This window comes from Gobius niger (assembly GCF_951799975.1).
Source record: "Gobius niger genome assembly, chromosome: 11".
Lineage (NCBI taxonomy): Eukaryota > Metazoa > Chordata > Actinopteri > Gobiiformes > Gobiidae > Gobius > Gobius niger.
This window is the reverse complement of record NC_136862.1, coordinates 1201384-1229318: the sequence shown is the minus strand read 5'-3', so window position 1 is coordinate 1229318 and position 27935 is coordinate 1201384. Positions and strand designations below refer to the sequence as shown.

Here is a 27935-nt window from a genome sequence, read left to right as displayed (position 1 = left end):
AAAAAAAGACAAAAATTCAACAAAAAAATGACAAAAATTCAACAAAAAAAGACAAAAATTCAACAAAAAAATGACAAACATTCAACAAAAAATGACAAAAAATTCAACTAAAAAATGACAAAAATTAGACAAAAAATGACAAAAAATCAACAACAAAAATTCAACAAAACTATGACAAAAAGTTGCGGTCACTTTGCAGGTCTCAGCTTTCAAATGAGCCGTTACACTGTCGCTCTCCAGCCGAGAAGCTTTTAGATTTGGGTAAAGCCAAACTGGAGAAAATGCGCTCCGTGCGCATTTACGCGCACTCGGTCAGAGTCCAGGGCTGCTTGTCAGTCCCAGTCCGCCCCTGTGTCCCTGTGGAGTTCGGGGCCCCTCCCGCCTCCCCGCGCTCCCCCCGCTGCCCTGCAGGCGGCGCCACTGCCCCCTCCCGCCCAGCCCCGGCAGTAGACGCGCAGGACGCGGAGGAAGTCAGATTTTGGGCGAGAGTCGAGGCTCGAAAACACGGACGTTCAGACTCGGATTGACCGTCTCCTCCTCGTCATGGAGCCCGGACGGAACCGCGCGGCCCCGCTGCGCCTGCTCCTCGCGGGCCTGGCCGTGTGCGCGCTCTGCGGTGAGTCCCGGCCCCCCCGCCGGCCCCCGTGCCCGCGGGGGGACGCGTGAGTCTGGGAGAAACCCGGGGAGCTAACGCGGCTACTGTCGATGTTTATCCGCGGGGACGCGGCCGTGACGCGCGCGGACACGGCGCCTTTGTGCGCGTGAGCCCGGGCGTTTCTCCTCCGGGGACGGAGCCTCAGACGGGGCGGGTTGCGGGGGGGTCCGCGCAGGAAGGGCCGCGTTTGGGCAGCTTTGATTCGGCTCCGTTTGGCTCAAACAGAGCGTTGTTTTTGAGGCGCCACGGAGGCAGAACACCGAGACTGGCGTTTACGCGCAGGCCGCGGCGCGAGGACCCGCGGGAGTCACGTGATGCACCTTTTATTTACCTTTATTTACCTTTATTCACCTTTATTCACCTTTATTCACCTTTATTCACCTTGTATTCAGCTCTATCCGCTTCAATCCGCGCCTCTTTGTCCATGTAAACAATGCGAGCCTCAGGGAAAGGCTTTTGTCCCGGACACAGAGAGTCACAGAGAGTCAGGGAGGCTCAGAGGGACAGACCTGAGGACAGACCTGAGGACAGACCTGAGGGACAGACCTGAGGACAGACCTGAGGACAGACCTGAGGACAGACCTGAGGACAGACCTGAGGACAGACCTGAGGACAGACCTGAGGACAGACCTGAGGCTCAGAGGGACAGACCTGAGGGACAGACCTGAGGACAGACCTGAGGACAGACCTGAGGCTCAGAGGGACAGACCTGAGGACAGACCTGAGGACAGACCTGAGGACAGACCTGAGGACAGACCTGAGGACAGACCTGAGGCTCAGAGGGACAGACCTGAGGACAGACCTGAGGACAGACCTGAGGCTCAGAGGGACAGACCTGAGGACAGACCTGAGGACAGACCTGAGGACAGACCTGAGGACAGACCTGAGGTTAAAGGAACAGGACAGTGTGTTTCCAGACTGAGACATGTTCTCACCTTAGACGAGTTCATGTGTACCTGTCTGGTCGTCACGCGTGTCCTCAGTCACGTTAGCACAGACGGCGTTAGCATTAGCCTCTCCTCCTCTGTAGCTCCAAACCAGGTGGAGACAGAAGCCCCCGAGCTCTTCACGTTCTCCACATTTAGTTACATGGGCGGACGCTGAACTCCTCCTGGTGTTATTATTACGCCTCATAATATAGTTCCTTTTGATCCACTTAGAAAATCCACACGTTTATTTCAGTGTAATTATACTTTGTCTGTAACTCTTCACGTAAACGTATTTAAACAGTGAAACGTGAAGATCTCAGGAGCTTCTGCAAACGGGTCAGAAACGAGTCTTTTTGTGCGACATTGAAACAAACCGGGAATAGAACGAGTCCAAACAGATTTACTCCTAGCCCGGCGAACCCAGACTGAAATCACAGTGATGTTTAGTCTGGGGACACCATGTTCTGGTGGAGAGGTGTGGTTTAGGATCGTCCAGAGCCGTTTATTGGGCGACACGATCGTCTCTCCTGCGTCTGCACGAGGCCACAGCCAATCGTGTCATCGTATCCGATCACGTGTGACGAACCCGCTGTAAACTTTCGAACTGAACTATTTCGAACAAGGTCTAAAGCTTGATCGGAAACACCATCGTGTCTGCTGTGTCATGTTGGATTTTTATACGTAAATAAACTACAAGCTTCCGTATATGGAACAGCTCGTCATCTTCTCGCCGTCCCTCCTCGCTCTGTGATTGGTTCCCAAATCCACGCGAACATTTGGGCCATGGTCCCCAGGCTGATGTGCAGTTCCAGATGATTCAGGCGCACAAGCAGCCTGGTGTTAGCCCGGTTAGCAAACTCCAGAAAGAACAGTTTTAATAATGAGGCTTTAACAGGAGCAGGAAAAACAAAGTCTTCTTCCTCTTCCTCCTCCTCCTCTTCTTCCTCTTCCTCCTCTTTGTCCAGAAAAGTTTAAAGCTGGAGTTAAGATGAAAAGGAACAAAAGGCTTTGGAGTTTCTGACGTGACTTTTCCTCCTCTTTGTTGAGAAACAGGACCTTCATCAGAGACTCAGACTCACAGTCACAGAGTCTGAGTCTCTGAGTGAGTGAGACATGTGAGTTTTCTTTAGTTGCATCATTAAGGTGAGACACTGCAGGTGAACAGGGAAAAATGTATATTTACAGATATCAATTTGAAACTGTTGCTGTCGATCACTGGCATAAATGTGAGAAGAAAATACATGGCAAGTTTTCTGTCATTTTATGTTTTCATATAAGAACAAGGTGTTTTATGCCTAAAAATGCCCCAAATTTCCCATCTTTTCAGCGACGAAATCTGAATAATGGACAGAGCTACATTCAAATTTATGGTCAAATTTTATTGATGAATAAGTTGCCAAGACTTTCTCAGAGCGGATTCAGGATTTCTTGTTTAGTTTTAAAATAAGCTGTTTTTTAGTGGAAAAATGTGTAAAAATGTAATTTTCGCCTTATTTTTTGACATTCAAAACTCAATAAATGGGGCTTAAGGGATTAAATAATAAAAAATCCCTCTGAAAAAATCTTCCAAATCTTGTTCAGTCCAAGGCTGGAAAATGTGACGTCTTTAGGTCCGACTGACGTGGACATAGTGTCGCCACAATGACAGAAACATGTGTTTGGAGAAAAAGGCCCTTGAAATTGCATTCTCCCATATAAGTCTATGGGGGAACATTGAATCAGCGCAATATTTAAACATGTTATTGTGAAGATTAGGCATGTTTTCTGTTTCCGGGTGAAAGTTTATATGTTCAGAGACAGATTTGGCCCAAAACCTGAAAACTGAAAAAATTGAGTTTTGCCTGTAGTGTCTCCCCTTTAACCCGTCTTCACAAAAACACAAAAAGACATGTTTTATATTTGGACGCTGTTTCCCACAAACATTTGAGTTTAAACTAAAGTAGGACGACGTAAATTTAATTCCATTTCCAGAAGTAAAATCAGGAACGGCTCCTTTAAAACAGCGGCTCCGGTTGTTTTCCACCACGTAATGATGGAAAACAACGACTGGACAGAAGAAGAAGAAGTTTATTTCTACAGCGCCTTTCACACACCGTCATAAAGTGGTGTTATTGTTCTCTCTGCTGCCCCCTCAGGTCTCCCAGGTCACTGCAGTCTGTAGGTGATATAGTGGTGTTATTGTTCTCACTGCTGCCCCCTCAGGTCCTCCAGGTCACTGCAGTCTGTAGGTGATAAAGTGGTGTTATTGTTCTCACTGCTGCCCCCTCAGGTCGTCCAGGTCACTGCAGTCTGTAGGTGATAAAGTGGTGTTATTGTTCTCACTGCTGCCCCTCAGGTCCCCCAGGTCACTGCAGTCTGTAGGTGATAAAGTGGTGTTATTGCTCTCACTGCTGCCCCCTCAGGTCTCCCAGGTCACTGCAGTCTGTAGGTGATAAAGTGGTGTTATTGTTCTCACTGCTGCCCCCTCAGGTCTCCCAGGTCACTGCAGTCTGTAGGTGATATAGTGGTGTTATCGTTCTCTCTGCTGCCCCCTCAGGTCCTCCAGGTCACTGCAGTCTGTAGGTGATATAGTGGTGTTATTGTTCTCACTGCTGCCCCCTCAGGTCCCCCAGGTCACTGCAGTCTGTAGGTGATAAAGTGGTGTTATTGTTCTCACTGCCGCCCCCTCAGGTCCTCCAGGTCACTGCAGTCTGTAGGTGATAAAGTGGTGTTGTTGTTCTCACTGCTGCCCCCTCAGGTCCTCCAGGTCACTGCAGTCTGTAGGTGATAAAGTGGTGTTATTGCTCTCACTGCTGCCCCCTCAGGTCTCCCAGGTCACTGCAGTCTGTAGGTGATAAAGTGGTGTTATTGTTCTCACTGCTGCCCCCTCAGGTCCTCCCGGTCACTGCACTCTGTAGGTGATATAGTGGTGTTATTGTTCTCACTGCTGCCCCCTCAGGTCTCCCAGGTCACTGCAGTCTGTAGGTGATAAAGTGGTGTTATTGTTCCCACTGCTGCCCCTCAGGTCTCCCAGGTAACTGCAGTCTGTAGGTGATAAAGTGGTGTTATTGTTCTCACTGCTGCCCCCTCAGGTCCTCCAGGTCACTGCAGTCTGTAGGTGATAAAGTGGTGTTATTGTTCTCACTGCTGCCCCCTCAGGTCCTCCAGGTCACTGCAGTCTGTAGGTGATAAAGTGGTGTTATTGTTCTCACTGCTGCCCCCTCAGGTCCTCCAGGTCACTGCAGTCTGTAGGTGATAAAGTGGTGTTGTTCTCACTGCTGCCCCCTCAGGTCCTCCTGGTAACTGCAGTCTGTAGGTGATAAAGTGGTGTTATTGTTCTCACTGCTGCCCCCTCAGGTCCTCCAGGTCACTGCAGTCTGTAGGTGATAAAGTGGTGTTATTGTTCTCACTGCCGCCCCCTCAGGTCCCCCAGGTCACTGCAGTCTGTAGGTGATAAAGTGGTGTTATTGCTCTCACCGCTGCCCCCTCAGGTCTCCCAGGTCACTGCAGTCTGTAGGTGATAAAGTGGTGTTGTTGTTCTCACTGCTGCCCCCTCAGGTCTCCCAGGTCACTGCAGTCTGTAGGTGATAAAGTGGTGTTATTGTACTCACTGCTGCCCCCTCAGGTCTCCCAGGTCACTGCAGTCTGTAGGTGATAAAGTGGTGTTGTTGTTCTCACTGCTGCCCCCTCAGGTCTCCCATGTCACTGCAGTCTGTAGGTGATAAAGTGGTGTTATTGTTCTCACTGCTGCCCCCTCAGGTCTCCCAGGTCACTGCAGTCTGTAGGTGATAAAGTGGTGTTATTGTTCTCACTGCTGCCCCCTCAGGTCTCCCAGGTCACTGCAGTCTGTAGGTGATAAAGTGGTGTTATTGCTCTCACTGCTGCCCCCTCAGGTCCTCCAGGTCACTGCAGTCTGTAGGTGATAAAGTGGTGTTATTGTACTCTCTGCTGCCCCCTCAGGTCTCCCAGGTCACTGCAGTCTGTAGGTGATAAAGTGGTGTTTTTGCTCTCACTGCTGCCCCCTCAGGTCCTCCAGGTCACTGCAGTCTGTAGGTGATAAAGTGGTGTTATTGCTCTCACTGCTGCCCCCTCAGGTCCTCCAGGTCACTGCAGTCTGTAGGTGATAAAGCGATTGGAGCTCCTCATGAGGATTTAGTTTTTCTTCTGCCTCGTGTTCGTGTTTTAACTTGTTCTTTAAAAAGCTCTGAATGTTTCAGCCCAGAATAAACTGGTTAAACTTCCTCTTTTTTAAAACTTCTCCTTTTTTTAAAACAAAGTCTGGGTTTGAGCGACAGAGTCTGAGTCTGAACAAGGAGCTGCTCACGGAGGAGTTTGTTCAGTCGGATTTGGTCATGAGTGGAGTGGAGCACTGTAGTGTAGTAGTGTAGTATTGTAGTACTGTGTTGCATTGTGTAGTGTATTAGTATTATGACTAATCGATTAATCGACGACAAATCGATTATTGAAATAGTCGACAACTATTTTAGTAATCGATTAATCGTTTTCTGGTTCACAAAGACTCAACTAGAGCAAAATATATATGAAAATGTAGTATTTTTGATGAAAACCTACTTTGTTTTTATAGTTAGGATCTGTAGTGTTTTGTAAACTGTAAATTTCTTGAATATCTGTCTGTGTCTCGTCCAATCAGAAGCAGAATTAGCCTCCAACAAACACTGTGTTTAAGTTTATGTCCTCAAGCTGTGCCACTTTAGCGTGATAAAAAAAACACACAAAAAATCCTACACAATTCACAGCGAAGTGATTAATCGATTAATCATAAAAATAGTCGTTAGATTAATCGATTACAAAATAATCGTTAGTTGCAGCCCTAATTAGTATTGTAGTATTGTAGTGTAGTATTGTAGTACTGTGTTGTAGTGGTGTAGTATTGTAGTACTGTAGTGTAGTACTGTAGTGTAGTATTGTAGTGTAGTATTGTAGTACTGTGTTGTATAGTGTAGACCAGGGGAGGCAAGTGTTCTTGGCAGAGGCTGATTTTCTTTATTGTAAACAGACCGAGGCTGAAGCCGCTGATTATTCGCCCAAAGTAAAACACTGAAACATGAGCATCTTAAATGAGAGAAATGACTGAAAAATGCTTGAATTAAAGTTCTTCTATGTTGAATTTGAGTCGGTTTGAACTAATCCGAGATACAAATGCTAAAGCGCCAACGGAACAACAATAAAACCCACTTGGAATCAGAAAAATAATTGTTTTTCACTTGAAATGACACAAAATTATCTGAATTAAGAGAATAACGACGACTAAAGGTTTTATCTCGTCCAAGACCAGAACAAATCCACTCAAACCTTAGATTTAATCTGTTACTTCAAGTAGATTTATGTCATTTCTTCCTTAAAACGATTATTCTTTTTCCAGTGCACTTCCTTTAAATGCCAGAGTTGTACAATAATATATGACCTTATTGACAGTATTTCTACCTTATTTTCTCCCATTTTACTCTAATAACGTTAAAAGTTCTCTCTGATTTGTGTCATAATGTTTCTCAAAGTCATCTTGAGGGCCAGATTTGGCCCCCGGGCCTGACGTTGCCTACCCCTGGTGTAGAGTATTAGTATTGTAGTATTGTAGTACAGTGTTGTATAGTGTATTGTAGTACTATAGTACTATAGTGTAGTGTATTGTAGTATTGTAGTTCAGTGTTGTATACTGTATTGTAGTACTATAGTGTAATGTAGTATTGTAGTAGTGTAGTACTAGTACTAGTAGTTTACCTGAACTTTTAATTGTCATATTTATTGCTGTGTTTTATTGCCTTGATGTTTGTTGCAGCCCTTTGAGGCGACTTCTGTTGTGATATTGGGCTTTACAAAACCATTAAACTTGAAACTTGAAACTTAGTACTATATTGTATTGTAGTATTGTAGTATTGTAGCACTATAGTACTATAGTGTTGTGTATTGTAGTACTATAGTGTAGTGTATTGTCTGAGTGGATCTGCCGAGGCCGAGGCTGAGTCTGTGTTTACTCTGAGCTGATGAGTCGCTCTGATTCGAGCCTCAAACACAAACATTTCCTCTGAAACATCACTGAGTCTGTGAGAGTCGCTTTAGTTTCGAGTCTTTAACCTCTTAACTCCCACCTGAACGGATCCCATTTTCTCCAGTTTGGCTTTACCCAAATCAAAAAGCTTCTTGGGGAAAAAAGCAACAAAACAGCCACAAAAAATGAGAAGAAAACAAGGATGTAAACGTGACAAACGTGACAAAAATTCAACTAAAAAAAGAAAAAAAAGATACAAAAAAGGTACAAAAGGTGAGACAACACAGCAACTACGCGAAGAAAAAGATCAGTTTTGTGGGTCTTAGCTTTCAAATGAGGTGTTACACAGGCCTGTATAAAAGCCAAAGACGATAGAAGGCATTTGGTTCAGGCGGGGGGTGAGAGGTTAAGGCGAAGGTGAAGCGGCTCTAAATGAGTGCTTTTGTTTTGAGCTGTGTCAGTAACAAAGATTTGCTTTTGGATCTGAATAAAATGACTGTGAGAACCAGATCAGTGAATCCGTGCTCCGTCTGTAAAGGAGGAGGAAAAGCTCACGTTTGTTGTTGTTTTCAGCCTGGCCGAGCTCAGCCATCGAGATCCGAGCCGACACCGAGGTGATCGTGGAGAACGGCACCACGGGGATCCTGCACTGCTCCTTCAAGTCCAACCAGGTGGTGAGCAGCGCCACCTCCGTCACCTGGAGCTTCCAGTCCAGCCAGCCGGACAACCAGTTCTCCAAGGACTCGCACACGGTCAGAACCTTCAGCCGTCAGGAAGCCCACTTCCTGTCCGAGTGTCCTCACTAAAGTCTTATTCGCACGGGATGAGCATTATCTCGGGACCCTTAATATAGTAAAACAATCCCCCCCGACGTCTGTTTTTCATGTGGCGCATTCGCACGGGAAAACTGAAGCCTGAGATTCTGGTTGAAATCGAGATCTCCTGGATCTGACGACAAAGCGCTCCTTTCTGAGTTCATTCGTAAAATTAACTTTCACCTGAATGAATTTGTAAAGCTTTAGTCTCTGGACAATTCTCCGTAAAAGGTGTTTAACCGTAGTTGGTTGTAAATGTTGGAGTGACATAAACTGTGAGCGCAGCCTGGCTCTCGCTGAAGCACCAACATGCAGAACACCGTGTGGTTTCTCTTTGCATTTTGCCTTAAAAACAGCCTTTACTGAACCTAAAAGACCAACATGATGCAGCTAACGTCGTAGCTGAGAGGCAAGGACTTTGGATAAAATACACGAAGCCCAGAGAGAGGAGAAGGTAAGCGCTGAGTCAGGAGCATCAATGACGCTGGAACCGCTGAATATCGCTCCGTTGTCCCTCTGTGTTTCTTAAACATTAAAGGAATAGGCCACCGTTTTTACATACTGAGATATGTTCTTACCTCACTTTAGACGTGTTAATATATCCCCGTCTGGTCTTTGTCCGTGCGCTCACACATACGCAGCCTCTCCCACATGTCACATAGCTCCAAAAAAGCTCACGATAGAAGCTACCAAGCTCTTCCACGTGTTCCCTATTTAAATAAAGTTACGTGAAGTGTTTTCATGTGAAGTATATTTACACAGAAATGTAACGTGTCGATTTTATAAGCAAATAAAAAGGGGGACTATATTGTGAGGCGTAATGATACAGGAGCACAGCGTCCGCGTAGTAACTCCTAAAGACTTCCCCGCTCACTTCCGTCAGTAACCTTTAGGAGTTACTGCGCGGACGTTTTACTCCTCGTATCATTACGCCTCACAATATAGTCCCCCTTTTTATTTGCTTATAAAATCGACATGCTACATTTCTGTGTAAATATACTTCACATGAAAACACTTCACGTAACTTTATTTAAATAGGGAACACGTGGAAGAGCTTGGTAGCTTCTATCGTGAGCTTTTTTGGAGCTATGTGACATGTGGGAGAGGCTGCGTATGTGTGAGCGCACGGACAAAGACCAGACGGGGATATATTAACTCCACTAAGGTTAGGTAAGAACATATCTCAGTATGTAAAAACGGTGGCCTATTCCTTTAAGTTGAAAATGAGGAAATGCAAATAATAAGCTCCATTATTTCTAATATTGAAATCTGAGGCGTAATATTGACGAGCAGAGGAGGCTCTGAGTAACTCGTCCTGTGAGACTTTTACGCTCGAGTTTTAAAACGCGTGTGTTGCAAAATTCGTGTTGTATGATTGCATTCTGAAATGTGGTTTTAGTTTAGCTCAATTTATTCTGCAAACTCTGGTTATTCCTAATTGAAATAACTAAATGTCAACGAAAACCAATGTGATGAGACTTGAATTAATGAAAGATAAAAACAGCTCCGTGCGTTTATGCCAAACGAAACCACTGGTTTAAAACTCTCTAACGCCGCCTCCATTCTTCATCAAAAGTAAATAAAAATGCCCACAGGAAACAAAAAAAGCCTCATCACGTGTCGGATCCTCCACGTTTCATTTGCAGGGGAATTTTTACTTGGCAAATCACTGACACGGCGCATTCGCACAGGATTAACATCACAGACATTCTCCGTGATTATTACAAATCGCATGTGGTCCCAGGTAGAACCAATCCCGTGCGAACAGTGCTTAAGACAGCAGTGTGTGTGTGTGTGTGGTCCTCACTAACACAGCAGTACAAACCTGTGTGTGTGTGTGTGTGGTCCTCACTAACACAGCAGTACAAACCCGTGTGTGTGTGTGTGTGTGTGGTCCTCACTAACACAGCAGTACAAACCTGTGTGTGTGTGTGTGGTCCTCACTAACACAGCAGTACAAACCCGTGTGTGTGTGTGTGTGCGTGTGTGTGTGTGTGTGTGTGGTCCTCACTAACACAGCATTACAAACCCCTGTGTGTGTGGTCCTCACTAACACACCAGTACAAACCCGTGTGTGTGTGTGTGGTCCTCACTAACACAGCAGTACAAACCCGTGTGTGTGTGGTCCTCACTAACACAGCAGTACAAACCCGTGTGTGTGTGTGTGGTCCTCACTAACACAGCAGTACAAACCCGTGTGTGTGTGTGTGGTCCTCACTAACACAGCAGTACAAACCCGTGTGTGTGTGTGTGTGTGTGTGTGTGTGTGTGTGTGTGGTCCTCACTAACACAGCAGTACAAACCCGTGTGTGTGTGTGTGTGTGTGGTCCTCACTAACACAGCAGTACAAACCTGTGTGTGTGTGTGTGGTCCTCACTAACACAGCAGTACAAACCCGTGTGTGTGTGTGTGTGTGTGTGTGTGTGTGTGTGTGTGGTCCTCACTAACACAGCAGTACAAACCCGTGTGTGTGTGGTCCTCACTAACACAGCAGTACAAACCCGTGTGTGTGTGTGTGGTCCTCACTAACACAGCAGTACAAACCCGTGTGTGTGTGTGTGGTCCTCACTAACACAGCAGTACAAACCCGTGTGTGTGTGTGTGGTCCTCACTAACACAGCAGTACAAACCCGTGTGTGTGTGTGTGGTCCTCACTAACACAGCAGTACAAACCCGTGTGTGCAGATCCTGTACTTCGCTAACGGGAAGGCGTTCCCGGGACTGGGCGAGTTCAAAGAGCGGCTTCACTTCATCGGCGACATTAACAAGCGGGACGTTTCCATCCAGCTCAGCCCCGTCCAGTTCAGCGACAACGGGACGTACTTCTGCGACGTGAAGAACCCGCCCGACGTGGAGGGGACGCGGGCGCGGATGGAGCTGCGCGTGGTGCTGCGAGGTGAGAGGCCACGCCCACCGACGGACCAGGCCGGCGCTTCCAGACTGAGGTGTTACCGTAGACGAGTTCATGTGTGCCTGTCTGGTCTTCACCCGTGTCCTCAGTCACGTAAACACGTTAGCATTAGCCTCTCCTCTGTAGCTCCAAACCAGGTGAAGACAGAAGCTCCCGAGCTCTTCCATGTTTCACTATTTCACTATGTTTACGAAGTAAGTGTTACACGATAAAGTATAAATACACTAAATTATCATACGGCTCTTCACAGCGTCAGCAGAAGCTCCGTTGATTTGAATGGGATTTCCCAACGTTCTCCCGGTCATTATTTCCTGATAAAGGACGTCTGAGTTGGTGTTTTCATATCACTCCGCACGTACGTAGCAGCGACACTATCTGTCCCGTCACTGAGAGAGAAGTCGGGGAATCGTGAGTCTGACTTTCAACTTACCCAGAGATTCACCACCTCCTCCAACTGCACCTTCAGCTAAGTAGCTAGGCTAGCTGCTAGCCTTGCTGCTTCTAGCCTAGCCAAACGTTGTCGAGCAACTCACAAACTTTTGGGAACTATTTGTCGCGGAAGTCATTAAATAAACCTTTCGACCTTCATAAAAGTGTAGAAGTTTATGTTGTGTGTTCAGTTGCAAATGGCCGAATAATAAGCGGATCATGTTTAGAACGCTGGTCATTATCATATAATGACCAGCGTTCTAAACATTATCCCTTACTTAACCTCTTAACTCCCGCCTGAACCGAGAGGATCTTTTTCCATCATTTTTGTTGAGTATTCAACTCATTTTTTATAGCTTTTTTTTTTCATTTTTTTTATCACATTTCTTTTTTGTCATTTTCTGTCATTTTTTTGTCACATTTGTCTTTTTTTTTTTTTCAATTTCTTGTGACATTTTTTCATACATTTTTCGTCACTGGGGAAAATGTGCTCGGTTCAGGTGGGGGTTAAGGGGTTAAACATGTGGATAAAAAGGAACTATATTGTGAGGCGTAATAACACCAGGAGTAGTTCAGCGTCCGCACAGTAAAGTGAAGATATTACTGCACTGATGTCGAACGTGAAGAGCTTGGGAGCTTCTGTCTTCACCTGGTTTGGAGCTACAGAGGGGGAGAGGCTAAATGCTAACGCTATAGAGAAGGAGAGGCTAATGCTAACGCTATAGAGAAGGAGAGGCTAATGCTAACGCTATAGAGGAGGAGAGGCTAATGCTAACGCTATAGAGAAGGAGAGGCTAATGCTAACGCTATAGAGAAGGAGAGGCTAATGCTAACGCTATAGAGAAGGAGAGGCTAATGCTAACGCTATAGAGAAGGAGAGGCTAATGCTAACGCTATAGAGGAGGAGAGGCTAATGCTAACGCTATAGAGGAGGAGAGGCTAATGCTAACGCTATAGAGGAGGAGAGGTTAAATGCTAACGCTATAGAGGAGGAGAGGCTAATGCTAACGCTATAGAGGAGGAGAGGCTAATGCTAACGCTATAGAGGAGGAGAGGCTAATGCTAACGCTATAGAGGAGGAGAGGCTAATGCTAACGCTATAGAGGAGGAGAGGCTAAATGCTAACGCTATAGAGGAGGAGAGGCTAATGCTAACGCTATAGAGGAGGAGAGGCTAATGCTAACGCTATAGAGGAGGAGAGGCTAATGCTGCTATAGAGGAGGAGAGGTTAAATGCTAACGCTATAGAGGAGGAGAGGCTAATGCTAACGCTATAGAGGAGGAGAGGCTAATGCTAACGCTATAGAGGAGGAGAGGTTAAATGCTAACGCTATAGAGGAGGAGAGGCTAAATGCTAACGCTATAGAGGAGGAGAGGCTAAATGCTAACGCTATAGAGGAGGAGAGGCTAATGCTAACGCTATAGAGGAGGAGAGGCTAAATGCTAACGCTATAGAGGAGGAGAGGCTAATGCTAACACTATAGAGGAGGAGAGGTTAAATGCTAACGCTATAGAGGAGGAGAGGCTAATGCTAACGCTATAGAGGAGGAGAGGCTAATGCTAACGCTATAGAGGAGGAGAGGCTAATGCTAACGCTATAGAGGAGGAGAGGCTAATGCTAACGCTATAGAGGAGGAGAGGTTAAATGCTAACGCTATAGAGGAGGAGAGGCTAAATGCTAACGCTATAGAGGAGGAGAGGCTAATGCTAACGCTATAGAGTAGGAGAGGCTAAATGCTAACGCTATAGAGTAGGAGAGGCTAAATGCTAACGCTATAGAGGAGGAGAGGTTAAATGCTAACGCTATAGAGGAGGAGAGGCTAATGCTAACGCTATAGAGGAGGAGAGGCTAATGCTAACGCTATAGAGGAGGAGAGGCTAATGCTAACGCTATAGAGGAGGAGAGGCTAATGCTAACGCTATAGAGGAGGAGAGGCTAATGCTAACGCTATAGAGGAGGAGAGGTTAAATGCTAACGCTATAGAGGAGGAGAGGCTAAATGCTAACGCTATAAAGGAGGAGAGGCTAATGCTAACGCTATAGAGGAGGAGAGGCTAATGCTAACGCTATAGAGTAGGAGAGGCTAAATGCTAACGCTATAAAGGAGGAGAGGCTAATGCTAACGCTATAGAGTAGGAGAGGCTAAATGCTAACGCTATAGAGGAGGAGAGGCTAATGCTAACGCTATAAAGGAGGAGAGGCTAATGCTAACGCTATAGAGGAGGAGAGGTTAAATGCTAACGCTATAGAGGAGGAGAGGCTAATGCTAACGCTATAGAGGAGGAGAGGCTAATGCTAACGCTATAGAGGAGGAGAGGTTAAATGCTAACGCTATAGAGGAGGAGAGGCTAAATGCTAACGCTATAGAGGAGGAGAGGCTAATGCTAACGCTATAGAGGAGGAGAGGCTAATGCTAACGCTATAGAGGAGGAGAGGTTAAATGCTAACGCTATAGAGGAGGAGAGGCTAAATGCTAACGCTATAAAGGAGGAGAGGCTAATGCTAACGCTATAGAGGAGGAGAGGCTAATGCTAACGCTATAGAGTAGGAGAGGCTAAATGCTAACGCTATAAAGGAGGAGAGGCTAATGCTAACGCTATAGAGTAGGAGAGGCTAAATGCTAACGCTATAGAGGAGGAGAGGCTAATGCTAACGCTATAAAGGAGGAGAGGCTAATGCTAACGCTATAGAGGAGGAGAGGCTAATGCTAACGCTATAGAGTAGGAGAGGCTAAATGCTAACGCTATAGAGGAGGAGAGGCTAATGCTAACGCTATAGAGTAGGAGAGGCTAAATGCTAACGCTATAGAGTAGGAGAGGCTAAATGCTAACGCTATAAAGGAGGAGAGGCTAATGCTAACGCTATAGAGGAGGAGAGGCTAATGCTAACGCTATAGAGTAGGAGAGGCTAAATGCTAACGCTATAGAGGAGGAGAGGCTAATGCTAACGCTATAGAGGAGGAGAGGTTAAATGCTAACGCTATAGAGTAGGAGAGGCTAATGCTAACGCTATAGAGGAGGAGAGGCTAAATGCTAACGCTATAGAGGAGGAGAGGCTAAATGCTAACGCTATAGAGGAGGAGAGGCTAATGCTAACGCTATAGAGGAGGAGAGGCTAAATGCTAACGCTATAGAGGAGGAGAGGCTAATGCTAACACTATAGAGGAGGAGAGGCTAATGCTAACGCTATAGAGTAGGAGAGGCTAATGCTAACGCTATAGAGGAGGAGAGTCTACATGCTAACGCTATAGAGTAGGAGAGGCTAAATGCTAACGCTATAGAGGAGGAGAGGCTAATGCTAACACTATAGAGGAGGAGAGTCTAAATGCTAACGCTATAGAGGAGGAGAGGCTAATGCTAACGCTATAGAGGAGAGGCTAAATGCTAACGCTATAGAGGAGGAGAGGCTAAATGCTAACGCTATAGAGGAGGAGAGGCTAAATGCTAACGCTATAGAGGAGGAGAGGCTAATGCTAACGTGTTTACGTGACTGAGGACACGCGTGACGACCAGACAGGTACACATGAACTCGTCTAAGGTAAGAACATGTCTCAGGCTGGAAACACTGGCCTGTTCCTTTAAGTCTGTGTCTAGTTTTAATTCCTAAACATCTTAGGTTTAATTCTGACTGTTTGGAAAATTTGGAAAAAGTAAAAAAGTGAATGATTGAAATGTCCAGTGTGACCTCAGAGGTTCTCACGGTGGTTTGATCGTCCACAAACGGCCCCGAGATAAAAGCAGACGTTTAATAAATGAATAATGAAGCAGAGTCTCCCACACGTCCATCTAGACCTCTGACCACCCGCCAAAACCAAATGCATTCTCTCCTCTTTGCCATGGTCCTCACTTTTCATTTCCCTTATATGTTTTTGTCACTTTTTTATTACTTTTTTTCCTGTTTTTTTGTCACTTTTTTTGCTCGATTTTTATCTCTTTTTTTTCTGGATTTTTGTCATTTTTTTGCTGGATTTTTGTCACTTTTTTGCTGGATTTTTGTCGTTTTTTGTGCTGTTTTTTGTCTTTTTTTTGCAGTTTTTTGTCTTTTTTTGCTGGATTTTTGTCATTTTTTTTGCTGGATTTTTGTCACTTTTTTGCTGGATTTTTGTCTTTTTTTTGCTGGATTTTTGTCACTTTTTTGTTGGATTTTTGTCACTTTTTTGTTGGATTTTTGTCTTTTTTTGTTGGATTTTTGTCACTTTTTTGTTGGATTTTTGTCACTTTTTTTGCTCGATTTTTGTCTTTTTTTGTTGGATTTTTGTCTTTTTTTACTGGATTTTTGTCACTTTTTTGTTGGATTTTTGTCTTTTTTTACTGGATTTTTGTCACTTTTTTGCTGGATTTTTGTCTTTTTTTTGCTGGATTTTTGTCACTTTTTTGTTGGATTTTTGTCACTTTTTTGTTGGATTTTTGTCTTTTTTTTGTTGGATTTTTGTCATTTTTTGTTGGATTTTTGTCATTTTTTGCTGGATTTTTGTCTTTTTTTTGCTGGATTTTTGTCACTTTTTTGCTGGATTTTTGTCTTTTTTTTGCTGGATTTTTGTCATTTTTTTGTTGGATTTTTGTCACTTTTTTGTTGGATTTTTGTCTTTTTTTGTTGGATTTTTGTCACTTTTTTGTTGGATTTTTGTCACTTTTTTTGCCCGATTTTTGTCTTTTTTTGTTGGATTTTTGTCTTTTTTTACTGGATTTTTGTCACTTTTTTGTTGGATTTTTGTCTTTTTTTACTGGATTTTTGTCACTTTTTTGCTGGATTTTTGTCTTTTTTTTGCTGGATTTTTGTCACTTTTTTGTTGGATTTTTGTCACTTTTTTGTTGGATTTTTGTCTTTTTTTTGTTGGATTTTTGTCATTTTTTGTTGGATTTTTGTCACTTTTTTGCTGGATTTTTGTCTTTTTTTTGCTGGATTTTTGTCACTTTTTTTCTGGATTTTTGTCACTTTTTTTCTGGATTTTTGTCACTTTTTTCTGGATTTTTGTCACTTTTTTGATGGATTTTTGTCACTTTTTTCTGGATTTTTGTCACTTTTTTGATGGATTTTTGTCATTTTTTGTTGGATTTTTGTCACTTTTTTGATGGATTTTTGTCACTTTTTTGTTGGATTTTTGTCACTTTTTTTCTGGATTTTTGTCACTTTTTTGTTGGATTTTTGTCATTTTTTGTTGGATTTTTGTCATTTTTTGTTGGATTTTTGTCATTTTTTTGTTGGATTTTTGTCATTTTTTGCTGGATTTTTGTCACTTTTTTGTTGGATTTTTGTCACTTTTTTGTTGGATTTTTGTCACTTTTTTGTTGGATTTTTGTCACTTTTTTGTTGAATTTTTGTCATTTTTTTGTTGGATTTTTGTCATTTTTTGTCATTTCCATCCTCATTTTCTTCTGGTTTTTTGCCTCTGTTTTGAAGCTTTCAGTTTTGTAAAACAGGAGAAAACCTGCTCAGGTTAAGAGGTTAAAGTGACGGTTTGTAACTTGCTCCGCAGAGGCGCTCCCGCAGAAGAACACGGAGATGATTGTGGGCGTGGTCCTCGGGGCGCTGGTCTTCCTGGTTCTCATCGCCGTGGCCGCCTGCGTGGCCGCCCGGGTCGTCCGCAACCGCCACGACTACGAGGGGTAAGAGAGACCGGGGGGGAAATCATGTTGGAAAAAATTGGGGGGGAAAACATAGGTGAAGATGGTATATTCCGCCCGACCCCCCCTCACACCGACCTCACGGGTCTGAAGGTAAACAAATTCCCCCTCACGGCTGTTTTACTGGAGGACGGTCACAGGTTTTACTCCTGGATCGTCTGAACTTGACTCGTCTTTGCATGAGAGCGACTAACAGACTGACCTGAGTCCTGGTGGTGGTGGTGGTGGCGGGGGCTGTAGTTTGGGGGCTGTAGTTTGTGGGGAGGGGGCTGTAGTTTGTGACAAAATGTGATAAAAATTTGACAAAAATGTGACAAAAATTTGATACAAAATTTACCATAAAATGACAAAAATGTGAAAAAATGACAAAAAATTGAAGAAAAAATGACAAAAAAATACAAAAATTTAAAAAAAAAATTACAAAATTTGAATTTTTTTTTTACAAAACATTGAAAAAATATTGAAAAAAAAATTACAAAAATGTGAAAAAAAATTTATTAAAAATTTACAATAAAATGACAAAAAAAATTGAAAAAATTTTGAAAAAAATGTGACAAAAAAATACAAAAAAATGCTAAAAAATTGAAAAAAAATTGAAAAAAAATTGAAAAAAAATGTACGATAAAATGACAAAAATGTGGAAAAAAAGGTGGCGGGGGCTGTAGTTTGGGGGCTGTAGTTTGGGGGCTGTAGTTTGGGGGCTGTAGTTTGGGGGCTGACGGGGGCTGAGCTTCCTTTGGTGTCATTTCATCCTCACTAACATCACTAACATTCTAACCTCCTCTGTTCACTCATTAACGCCTCTGTTTCTGCAGCTTCTCACGAACCCCCCCAGTTTCTGCTCGTCCCTCAGTTTCCTCAGTTTAAAACTACAAATAATAATAATAGTTACTTTATTTCTTTTTTCCAAATACATTTGAATTTGATTCTATCTTTGCAAATAACATGCTACATTAAAGTGATAGTGTGTGAGTTCAAATGCTTAACAAATGGAATAGATTGTTTATAACTGACCATCTGGGCCTGAAATTTGATGCAAAATAAGTAATATTGAACAGCATCTTTTCTGAAGTCCCTCCCTTTGCTGATTTCAGTAACCAATCAGAATCCTCAGGCTACAACTCTGACCAATGGTGCGAGCGTTCCTGTGCACCGGCCTGCCAGGTCCAATCAGGAGAGAAGGGGGAGGGATCTTGATCTTTTGGTTTTAAAGTAGGAGAGGCTTTCTAATTAAATTAAAACTAAAATGTCACTCTGTCTCCCCTCACTTTGCAAACTCGCAGACCATCACTTTAATACAAATGTTAACTTTGGTAAAATCCAAGTTTGAGTCGAATAAAATCAACAACTGTAGTAACAAAGTGCGCTCTGTGATAAACACCAAGACACCACAGTGTTTCCTCAACTTTGTGAAAGGAGTGAAACAGCGCCCCCAATTTGATGCTAGTGGTCCAAAAGTGTACTGCATCCAGATTTACCATTGAGAATGAATGGGGGAGAGTTGGTGTTAACCATTAAGCGGTGCAAAAATAGGTCCCTCTCTGGCGGCCACTTTGGGCCCCCCTGCTCTACAGTAAACCTCACACAGAATCACTTTAACCCCTTAACTCCCGCCTGAACTGAGCACATTTTCTCCAGTTTGGCTTTACCCCAATCCAAAAGCTTCTGGAAAAAAGCTGTGAAAATAGCAACAAAACTGAGACGAAAACAATGATGGAAATGTGACAAAAAAGTGATGAAAATGGATGAAAAAATTGCAAAAATGTCACAATAAAATGACAAAAAATTGAAGAAAAAATGACAAAAATATGACAAAAATGTGACAAAAACGTGATAAAAATTTGACAAAAAAATGACAAAAATGTGAAAAAAAATGTGGAAAAAAATGACAAAAATGTGACAAAAAATATACAAAAATTTGCTCAAAATTTGAAAAAAAAAATACAAAAAATTGAAGAAAAAAATACAAAAATGTGAAAAAAAATTGACAAAAAATGTGACAAAAGATTAATGAAAAATTTACGATAAAATGACAAAAATGTGAAAAAAATGTGAAAAAAATGTGAAATAAATTTGAAAAAAATGTGACAAAAAAATACAAAAAATTGCTAAAAATTTAAAAAACAGATTACAAAAAATTGAAGAAAAAATGACAAAAATGTGACAAAAAAATACAAAAATTTGAAAAAAAAAACTGGACAAAAAATTGAAGAAAAAATGACAAAAATGTGGCACAAATTTGATAAAAAATCTACGATAAAATGACAAAAAATTTGAACAAATTGTGAAAAAATGTGACAAAAAAATACAAAAAATTGCTAAAAATTTGAACAAAAATTGACCAAAAATTTACGAAAAAATGACAAAAATGATGACTTGAGGAAAAAGATCCTCTCGGTTCAGGCGGGAGTTAAGGTTAATGAATCCCCCTCAGAGAGGTTGTACCAGGTACTAATCCCCCCCCCCCCCTGTAACCCAGCACATTTTCTCCAGTTCAGTTTTACCTAAATCTAAAGGGTCGTGTTTTTGTCGCTCTTTAGTCGTGTTTTTTTTGTCGCTCTTTTGCCACTTCTTTGCTTTTGGATTTGGGTAAAGCTGGAGAAAGTGCTGGGCTCCTGTGGGGTCAGAGGTCACCGGTCAAGGATCCCTCCTGAGCTCGTCTAACTAAGCCCCTCCCCCTCCCCTCCCACACGCCCTGTGCTTCACGTCCATCGCTCACCTCATTCTCTCATTCTCCATTATGTCTGTGTCCGCCCGGCTCCGCCCCCGGCTCCGCCCCCCGCCCTCCGGCCCCGCCCTCAGCTGCACGTCCCTGGACAGCGGCTCCTCCTCCCAGGCGTCGCACCGGCCGCGGAAGAAGGTGGACTCGTCCGCGGAGGTGTCGCGCTGCGGCAGCCCGTCCGGCCCGCTGCAGGTAGGCGCGGTGAACGGGGGCGCCACCACCAACACGGACGCCTCAGTGGTGGGTCCTTCATCTTATCATCATCATCATGTGTGTGTGACGTCATCATGGTGCCCTCAGACACGCAGGGGTTTCCTGTCATGTGACTCAAAACGTCTTTACTGGAGGCGTGGTTTTATCTGATCCACAGGGCGTTAGCGTCGGGTGGTCCCGGTGGAGCGATTTCAAACTACCCCCATTCACCTTACCCCCCGGTACTTTGAAACTGATTTCAGACTACCGGGGGGTAACCTGAAACTGATTTCAAGTTACCCCCCCTGATTTCAGATCACCCCCGCCACAATATGTATTGTTTGTTTGGCCCGGCAGTGTTAAAGAGAAAATGCCCGGATGTTAATTGCTAATAATAGCTACAACTCTCGTAACTTTAGATCTGGTAAGGTTTGCTTTAGTTCCTAAACTCCACTATCCTTAAGTTTAGGGCTACGGTAATGTTAGCTTTAGTTCGTAAACTCCACTATCCTTAAGTTTAGGGCTAAGGTAAGGTTAGCTTTAGTTCGTAAACTCCACTATCTTTAAGTTTAGGGCTAAGGTAAGGTTAGCTTTAGCTCGTAAACTCCACTATCCTTAAGGTTAGGGCTAAGGTAAGGTTAGCTTTAGCTCGTAAACTCCACTATCCTTAAGGTTAGGGCTAAGGTAAGGTTAGCTTTAGCTCGTAAACTCCACTATCCTTAAGTTTAGGGCTAAGGTAAGGTTAGCTTTAGCTCGTAAACTCCACTATCCTTAAGGTTAGGGCTAAGGTAAGGTTAGCTTTAGCTCGTAAACTCCACTATCCTTAAGGTTAGGGCTAAGGTAAGGTTAGCTTTAGCTCGTAAACTCCACTATCCTTAAGTTTAGGGCTAAGGTAAGGTTAGCTTTAGCTCGTAAACTCCACTATCCTTAAGGTTAGGGCTAAGGTAAGGTTAGCTTTAGTTCACAAACTCCACTATCCTTAAGTTTAGGGCTAAGGTAAGGTTAGCTTTAGCTCGTAAACTCCACTATCCTTAAGGTTAGGGCTAAGGTAAGGTTAGCTTTAGTTCGTAAACTCCACTATCCTTAAGGTTAGGGCTAAGGTAAGGTTAGCTTTAGTTCGTAAACTCCACTATCTTTAAGGTTAGGGCTAAGGTAAGGTTAGCTTTAGCTCGTAAACTCCACTATCCTTAAGGTTAGGGCTAAGGTAAGGTTAGCTTTAGCTCGTAAACTCCACTATCCTTAAGTTTAGGGCTAAGGTAAGGTTAGCTTTAGCTCGTAAACTCCACTATCCTTAAGTTTAGGGCTAAGGTAAGGTTAGCTTTAGTTCGTAAACTCCACTATCCTTAAGTTTAGGGCTAAGGTAAGGTTAGCTTTAGTTCGTAAACTCCACTATTTTTAAGGTTAGGGCTAAGGTAAGGTTAGCTTTAGTTCGTAAACTCCACTATCCTTAAGGTTAGGGCTAAGGTAAGGTTAGCTTTAGCTCGTAAACTCCACTATCCTTAAGGTTAGGGCTAAGGTAAGGTTAGCTTTAGCTCGTAAACTCCACTATCCTTAAGGTTAGGGCTAAGGTAAGGTTAGCTTTAGCTCGTAAACTCCACTATCCTTAAGGTTAGGGCTAAGGTAAGGTTAGCTTTAGCTCGTAAACTCCACTATCCTTAAGGTTAGGGCTAAGGTAAGGTTAGCTTTAGCTCGTAAACTCCACTATCCTTAAGGTTAGGGCTAAGGTAAGGTTAGCTTTAGCTCGTAAACTCCACTATCCTTAAGGTTTGGGCTAAGGTAAGGTTAGCTTTAGCTCGTAAACTCCACTATCCTTAAGGCTAGGGCTAAGGTAAGGTTAGCTTTAGCTCGTAAACTCCACTATCCTTAAGGTTTGGGCTAAGGTAAGGTTAGCTTTAGCTCGTAAACTCCACTATCTTTAAGTTTAGGGCTAAGGTAAGGTTAGCTTTAGCTCGTAAACTCCACTATCCTTAAGGTTAGGGCTAAGGTAAGGTTAGCTTTAGTTCGTAAACTCCACTATCCTTAAGGTTAGGGCTAAGGTAAGGTTAGCTTTAGTTCGTAAACTCCACTATCCTTAAGGTTAGGGCTAAGGTAAGGTTAGCTTTAGCTCGTAAACTCCACTATCCTTAAGGTTAGGGCTAAGGTAAGGTTAGCTTTAGTTCGTAAACTCCACTATCCTTAAGGTTAGGGCTAAGGTAAGGTTAGCTTTAGTTCGCAAACTCCACTATCCTTAAGGTTAGGGCTAAGGTAAGGTTAGCTTTAGTTCGTAAACTCCATTATCCTTAAGTTTAGGGCTAAGGTAAGGTTAGCTTTAGCTCGTAAACTCCACTATCTTTAAGTTTAGGGCTAAGGTAAGGTTAGCTTTAGCTCGTAAACTCCACTATCTTTAAGGTTAGGGCTAAGGTAAGGTTAGCTTTAGCTCGTAAACTCCACTATCCTTAAGGTTAGGGCTAAGGTAAGGTTAGCTTTAGTAAACTCCACTATCCTTAAGGTTAGGGCTAAGGTAAGGTTAGCTTTAGTTCGTAAACTCCACTATCCTTAAGATTAGGGCTAAGGTATGGTTAGCTTTAGTTCGTAAACTCCACTATCCTTAAGGTTAGGGCTAAGGTAAGGTTAGCTTTAGCTCGTAAACTCCACTATCCTTAAGTTTAGGGCTAAGGTATGGTTAGCTTTAGTTCGTAAACTCCACTATCCTTAAGATTAGGGCTAAGGTAAGGTTAGCTTTAGCTCGTAAACTCCACTATCTTTAAGTTTAGGGCTAAGGTAAGGTTAGCTTTAGTTCGTAAACTCCACTATCCTTAAGATTAGGGCTAAGGTAAGGTTAGCTTTAGCTCGTAAACTCCACTATCCTTAAGGTTAAGGTTAAGGTAAGGTTAGCTTTAGTTCGTGAACTCCACTATCCTTAAGGTTAGGGCTAAGGTAAGGTTAGCTTTAGTTCGTAAACTCCACTATCCTTAAGTTTAGGGCTAAGGTAAGGTTAGCTTTAGCTCGTAAACTCCACTATCCTTAAGGTTAGGGCTAAGGTAAGGTTAGCTTTAGCTCATAAACTCCACTATCCTTAAGGTTACGGCTAAGGTAAGGTTAGCTTTAGTTCGTAAATTCCACTATCCTTAAGGTTAGGGCTAAGGTAAGGTTAGCTTTAGTTCGTAAACTCCACTATCCTTAAGGTTAGGGCTAAGGTAAGGTTAGCTTTAGTTCGTAAACTCCACTATCCTTAAGGTTAGGGCTAAGGTAAGGTTAGCTTTAGTTCGTAAACTCCACTATCCTTAAGGTTAGGGCTAAGGTAAGGTTAGCTTTAGTTCATAAACTCCACTATCCTTAAGGTTAGGGCTAAGGTAAGGTTAGCTTTAGCTCGTAAACTCCACTATCCTTAAGGTTAGGGCTAAGGTAAGGTTAGCTTTAGCTCGTAAACTCCACTATCCTTAAGGTTAGGGCTAAGGTAAGGTTAGCTTTAGTTCATAAACTCCACTATCCTTAAGATTAGGGCTAAGGTAAGGTTAGCTTTAGTTCGTAAACTCCACTATCCATAAGGTTACGGCTAAGGTAAGGTTAGCTTTAGTTCGTAAACTCCACTATCCTTAAGGTTAGGGCTAAGGTAAGGTTAGCTTTAGCTCGTAAACACTACTATCCTTAAGGTTAGGGCTAAGGTAAGGTTAGCTTTAGTTCGTAAACTCCACTATCCTTAAGGTTAGGGCTAAGGTAAGGTTAGTTTTAGCTCGTAAACTCCCCTATCCTTAAGGTTAGGGCTAAGATAAGGTTAGCTTTAATTCGTAAACTCCACTATCCTTAAGGTTAGGGCTAAGATAAGGTTAGCTTTAGTTCATAAACTCCACTATCCTTAAGATTAGGGCTAAGGTAAGGTTAGCTTTAGTTCGTAAACTCCACTATCCATAAGGTTACAGCTAAGGTAAGGTTAGCTTTAGTTCGTAAACTCCACTATCCTTAAGGTTAGGGCTAAGGTAAGGTTAGCTTTAGCTCGTAAACACTACTATCCTTAAGGTTAGGGCTAAGGTAAGGTTAGCTTTAGCTCGTAAACTCCACTATCCTTAAGGTTAGGGCTAAGGTAAGGTTAGCTTTAGCTCGTAAACTCCACTATCCTTAAGGTTAGGGCTAAGATAAGGTTAGCTTTAATTCGTAAACTCCACTATCCTTAAGGTTTGGGCTAAGATAAGGTTAGCTTTAGTTCCTAAACTCCACTATCCTTAAGGTTAGGGCTAAGGTAAGGTTAGCTTTAGCTCATAAACTCCACTATCCTTAAGGTTAGGGCTAAGATAAGGTTAGCTTTAGTTCGTAAACTCCACTATCCTTAAGGTTAGGGCTAAGGTAAGGTTAGCTTTAGTTCGTAAACTCCACTATCCTTAAGTTTAGGGCTAAGGTAAGGTTAGCTTTAGCTCGTAAACTCCACTATCCTTAAGGTTAGGGCTAAGATAAGGTTAGCTTTAATTCGTAAACTCCACTATCCTTAAGGTTAGGGCTAAGGTAAGGTTAGCTTTAGCTCGTAAACTCCACTATCCTTAAGTTTAGGGCTAAGGTAAGGTTAGCTTTAGTTCGTAAACTCCACTATCCTTAAGTTTAGGGCTAAGGTAAGGTTAGCTTTAGTTCGTAAACTCCACTATCCTTAAGTTTAGGGCTAAGGTAAGGTTAGCTTTAGCTCGTAAACTCCACTATCCTTAAGTTTAGGGCTCCAACTGCGGTTCCTGTAAGGTATCTTATGGATGAAGAAAGCAGTTGAGAGGGGGGTAATCAGGGGGGGTAGCTTGAAATCGCGTTCATCTTACCCCCGGGGTAACTTGAAACTGATTTCAAATTACCGGGGGGTAGCCTGAAATGGGGGGTAGTTTAAAACCTTTACACCGGTACCACCACTTTAACCACACCTGCTTTTCGGTACCGGGACCTTTACGGTACTTTTATCAATACCTTTGTTATTTTGATGATGATAATAATAATAATAATAATAATAATAATAATGATAATAATAATAATATAACAATAAACAATAATAATAATATAAAAAATGATAAAAATAATAATAATAATAATATAAATATCAACAATAATAATATAATATTAATAATAATAATAATGATACAAATAATAATAAAATAATAATTATATTATTAATACTATTAACAAAATAATGATAATTAATAAGAATAAGAATATTTAATGTAGAAAAGTTAAGTTATTCTTGTTTCATGTTTGTCCAGTATAATTCATCGATTAATAAAAATAATAATAATGATGATAATGATAAAAATAAAAATAATGGATGTCACTCTGGAGAAAAGACCAACTTTTTCACTCACAGCAACAACTTTTACGAAAGTCTCTTGTATCGGCCGATACTCAAACCCCAGTATCGTATCGGAAGCAGAACTCTGGTTCAAATGCAGATTATTGTTTACTGTATAATGATGATTATTAAAGCAACACCGCGGAGGATCTGCTCCAGCCTGGCTCCTCCTGGCTCCTCCTGGCTCCGTGGTCTTTCCAGAGCGATGTTCCTGCTCTGGTGACGTCTGTGACTCTGGTCCGTCCGGTTTCCCTCCTGCTCCTCACGCAGATGTTTATGTTGGAGGATCTGATCAGACATGTCTGGAATTACACACACGCCCCCCGTCATACGTCACGCAGCACACGGTGTTTATGAGAAACGAACGGCAGCTGGTGACGAGCCGGAGCAAACACACGGTCCAGGAGATCAGAAGAACGTCTTTACACGGACGGCAGACGACCAGAAGGTCTTTCACAAACCGCTCCGAGACAGAAGAACCATCAGAGGAACTTAAGAGGAACTTAAGAGGAACATCAGAGGAACATCAGAGGAACTTAAGAGGAACATGGGACGAGCTCCACGTGTCTCACATCATGTCACAGGCTCAACGTCCTGTGACTTTCCTTAGATTTATCTGTCAGAGTGAAAAACATTTTAAGGTTTTCTTCTTTTTTCTTTGTGTTTTTCCTTTTTTGTGTGTGTGTGTTCTTTAATTTCTTTTATTCTTTATTTTTTGTGTTTTTTCTTTCTTTATTTTGTGTGTTTTTTCTTTTTTTTTTGGTGTTTTTTCTTTATTTTGTTTATTCTTTATTTCTTTTTTTGTGTTTTTTGTGTTTTATTTTTTTTAATATTATTATTTTATTTTATTTTTTTATTTCTTTTTTATGTGTTTTTTGTTTTTTCTTTTGTGTATTTTCTTTATTTTGTTTTTTTATTATTTGTCTTTTTTTTTCTTTATTTATTTCTTTTTTATGTGTTTTTACTTTTTGTCTTTATTTTTTGTGTTTTTTTTTTTTTTTTTTCTTTTTCTTTTTTTTTTCTTTATTTTATTTTTTTCTTTATTTTATTTTTTTCTTTATTTTATTTCTTCTTGTATTGCAGTGATTAACCAGTATCTCCCCCCTCCCTCTCTGTCCCCCCCCCCGTCCCCCCCCAGGGCCCGGTGATATACGCCCAGCTGGACCACTCCGGCAGCAAACACGCCCACGTCCACAAGATGGAGCCAGTGGTTTACGCCGACATCCGGAAAAACTGAAGAAACCGACGGACACAAACGCCCCACAGTAACCCCGCCCCCCCAGGCCTGAGAGGGAGTTAACCCCGCCCCTCCCCCCCCAGGCCTGAGAGGGACACCTCAGCTGCTCGGGACCGCACGGCGCCCCCTTGTGTTCGTGTTTGTCCACAGGAAGCATGAAACTGTATCTTATCGCGTCACAAAGACTTTTTCCAGAGACGGGATCATCGCGAGACGTCGTTTACGCCGAGAGGGGGCGGGGCCGAGGGGGGGGGGGGCGGGGCCGAGAGGGGGGCGGGGCCGACTCCACGCGGAACATTCCTCCTACATTCACTTTTATCGTCTTAATTTATCTCTACGTGTTTCGTTTCGTCGCCGTCGGTGTCTTTTCTTCACGGGTTTCAGAGTTTAGGATTAACGCACTGAACACGGCGCCCCCTGCAGGAGCACACGCGCCACTACAGCTGTCAGAAACTGATCATGGAATAACTGGATCTGACTTCATTTTCTTTCCTTAGCCTTGAAACTAAAGTCTGATATTTGAGTTTTTAAATCTTTCCTGACTTTAGTTTTAGATCAGAAACAAAACGAACTCGCCTTTAAAACTTTCATTTCCCTCAAAAGGGACAAAAACACTGCCGTAAACTGCCTTAAAACGAGAAAAACTGCCCTGAAGACGTGATTAGAACAATCGTGTACAGCTCCTTCTGAGATTCATCATGATTTATAATGATTCTAATGATTCTAAGCCTTAAGGTTCTTAAAAAAAAAAAGCCACAGCCAAGTCTAACATGAAGTGTCTTTGAAACTCGTTTTACTTTTGTTTTTAAGTTTTGTTCTTTGGCCTAAACGCCCCGACTCTGAGGCCTTTATTATACTTAAAGAGGGGGTGTTCTGCTTTAAAGAGGGGGTGTTCTGCTTTAAAGAGGGGGTGTTCTGCTTTTGTCAGCCCCATAGCACCAGTCTATATCTCACTACAATGATGACAAACCTTCTGTTGGTCTGTAAATGCAGTAAATTAGAATAACTGCCTTGTATAAAATGTCTCTCTCAAAATGGCTGCCGTGAATGTCTTGAAATAGGCCTCTGTCTCTTTAAGAACCTCTGAGCCTTTAGACACGCCCCCTCCACACGCTGTCTGTGGCATCAGTGGGGAGGGGCTTC

The 27935-nt window shown here is 42.7% G+C and overlaps 1 protein-coding gene across 1 annotated transcript; it reads left to right on the top strand.

Moving 5' to 3' along the window:
- Positions 1 to 439: 439 nt before the first annotated feature.
- Positions 440 to 26830, top strand: mpzl1l (myelin protein zero-like 1 like). Its single transcript, XM_079565536.1, has 6 exons — positions 440 to 616; positions 8144 to 8322; positions 11071 to 11281; positions 17201 to 17330; positions 20151 to 20310; positions 26694 to 26830. The coding sequence occupies exons 1-6, from the start codon at positions 544 to 546 to the stop codon at positions 26790 to 26792; spliced, it is 852 nt and encodes a 283-aa protein (XP_079421662.1). The 5' UTR covers positions 440 to 543; the 3' UTR covers positions 26793 to 26830.
- The last annotated feature ends 1105 nt before the right edge of the window (positions 26831 to 27935 follow it).

Coding starts and splice junctions, on each gene's coding strand:
- mpzl1l (XM_079565536.1), top strand. CDS start 544: ATGGAGCCCGGACGGAACCGCGCGGCCCCGCTGCGCCTGCTCCTCGCG. Junction 8,323..11,070: donor TCTCCAAGGACTCGCACACG/GTCAGAACCTTC, acceptor CCGTGTGTGCAG/ATCCTGTACTTCGCTAACGG. Junction 11,282..17,200: donor GCTGCGCGTGGTGCTGCGAG/GTGAGAGGCCAC, acceptor CTTGCTCCGCAG/AGGCGCTCCCGCAGAAGAAC.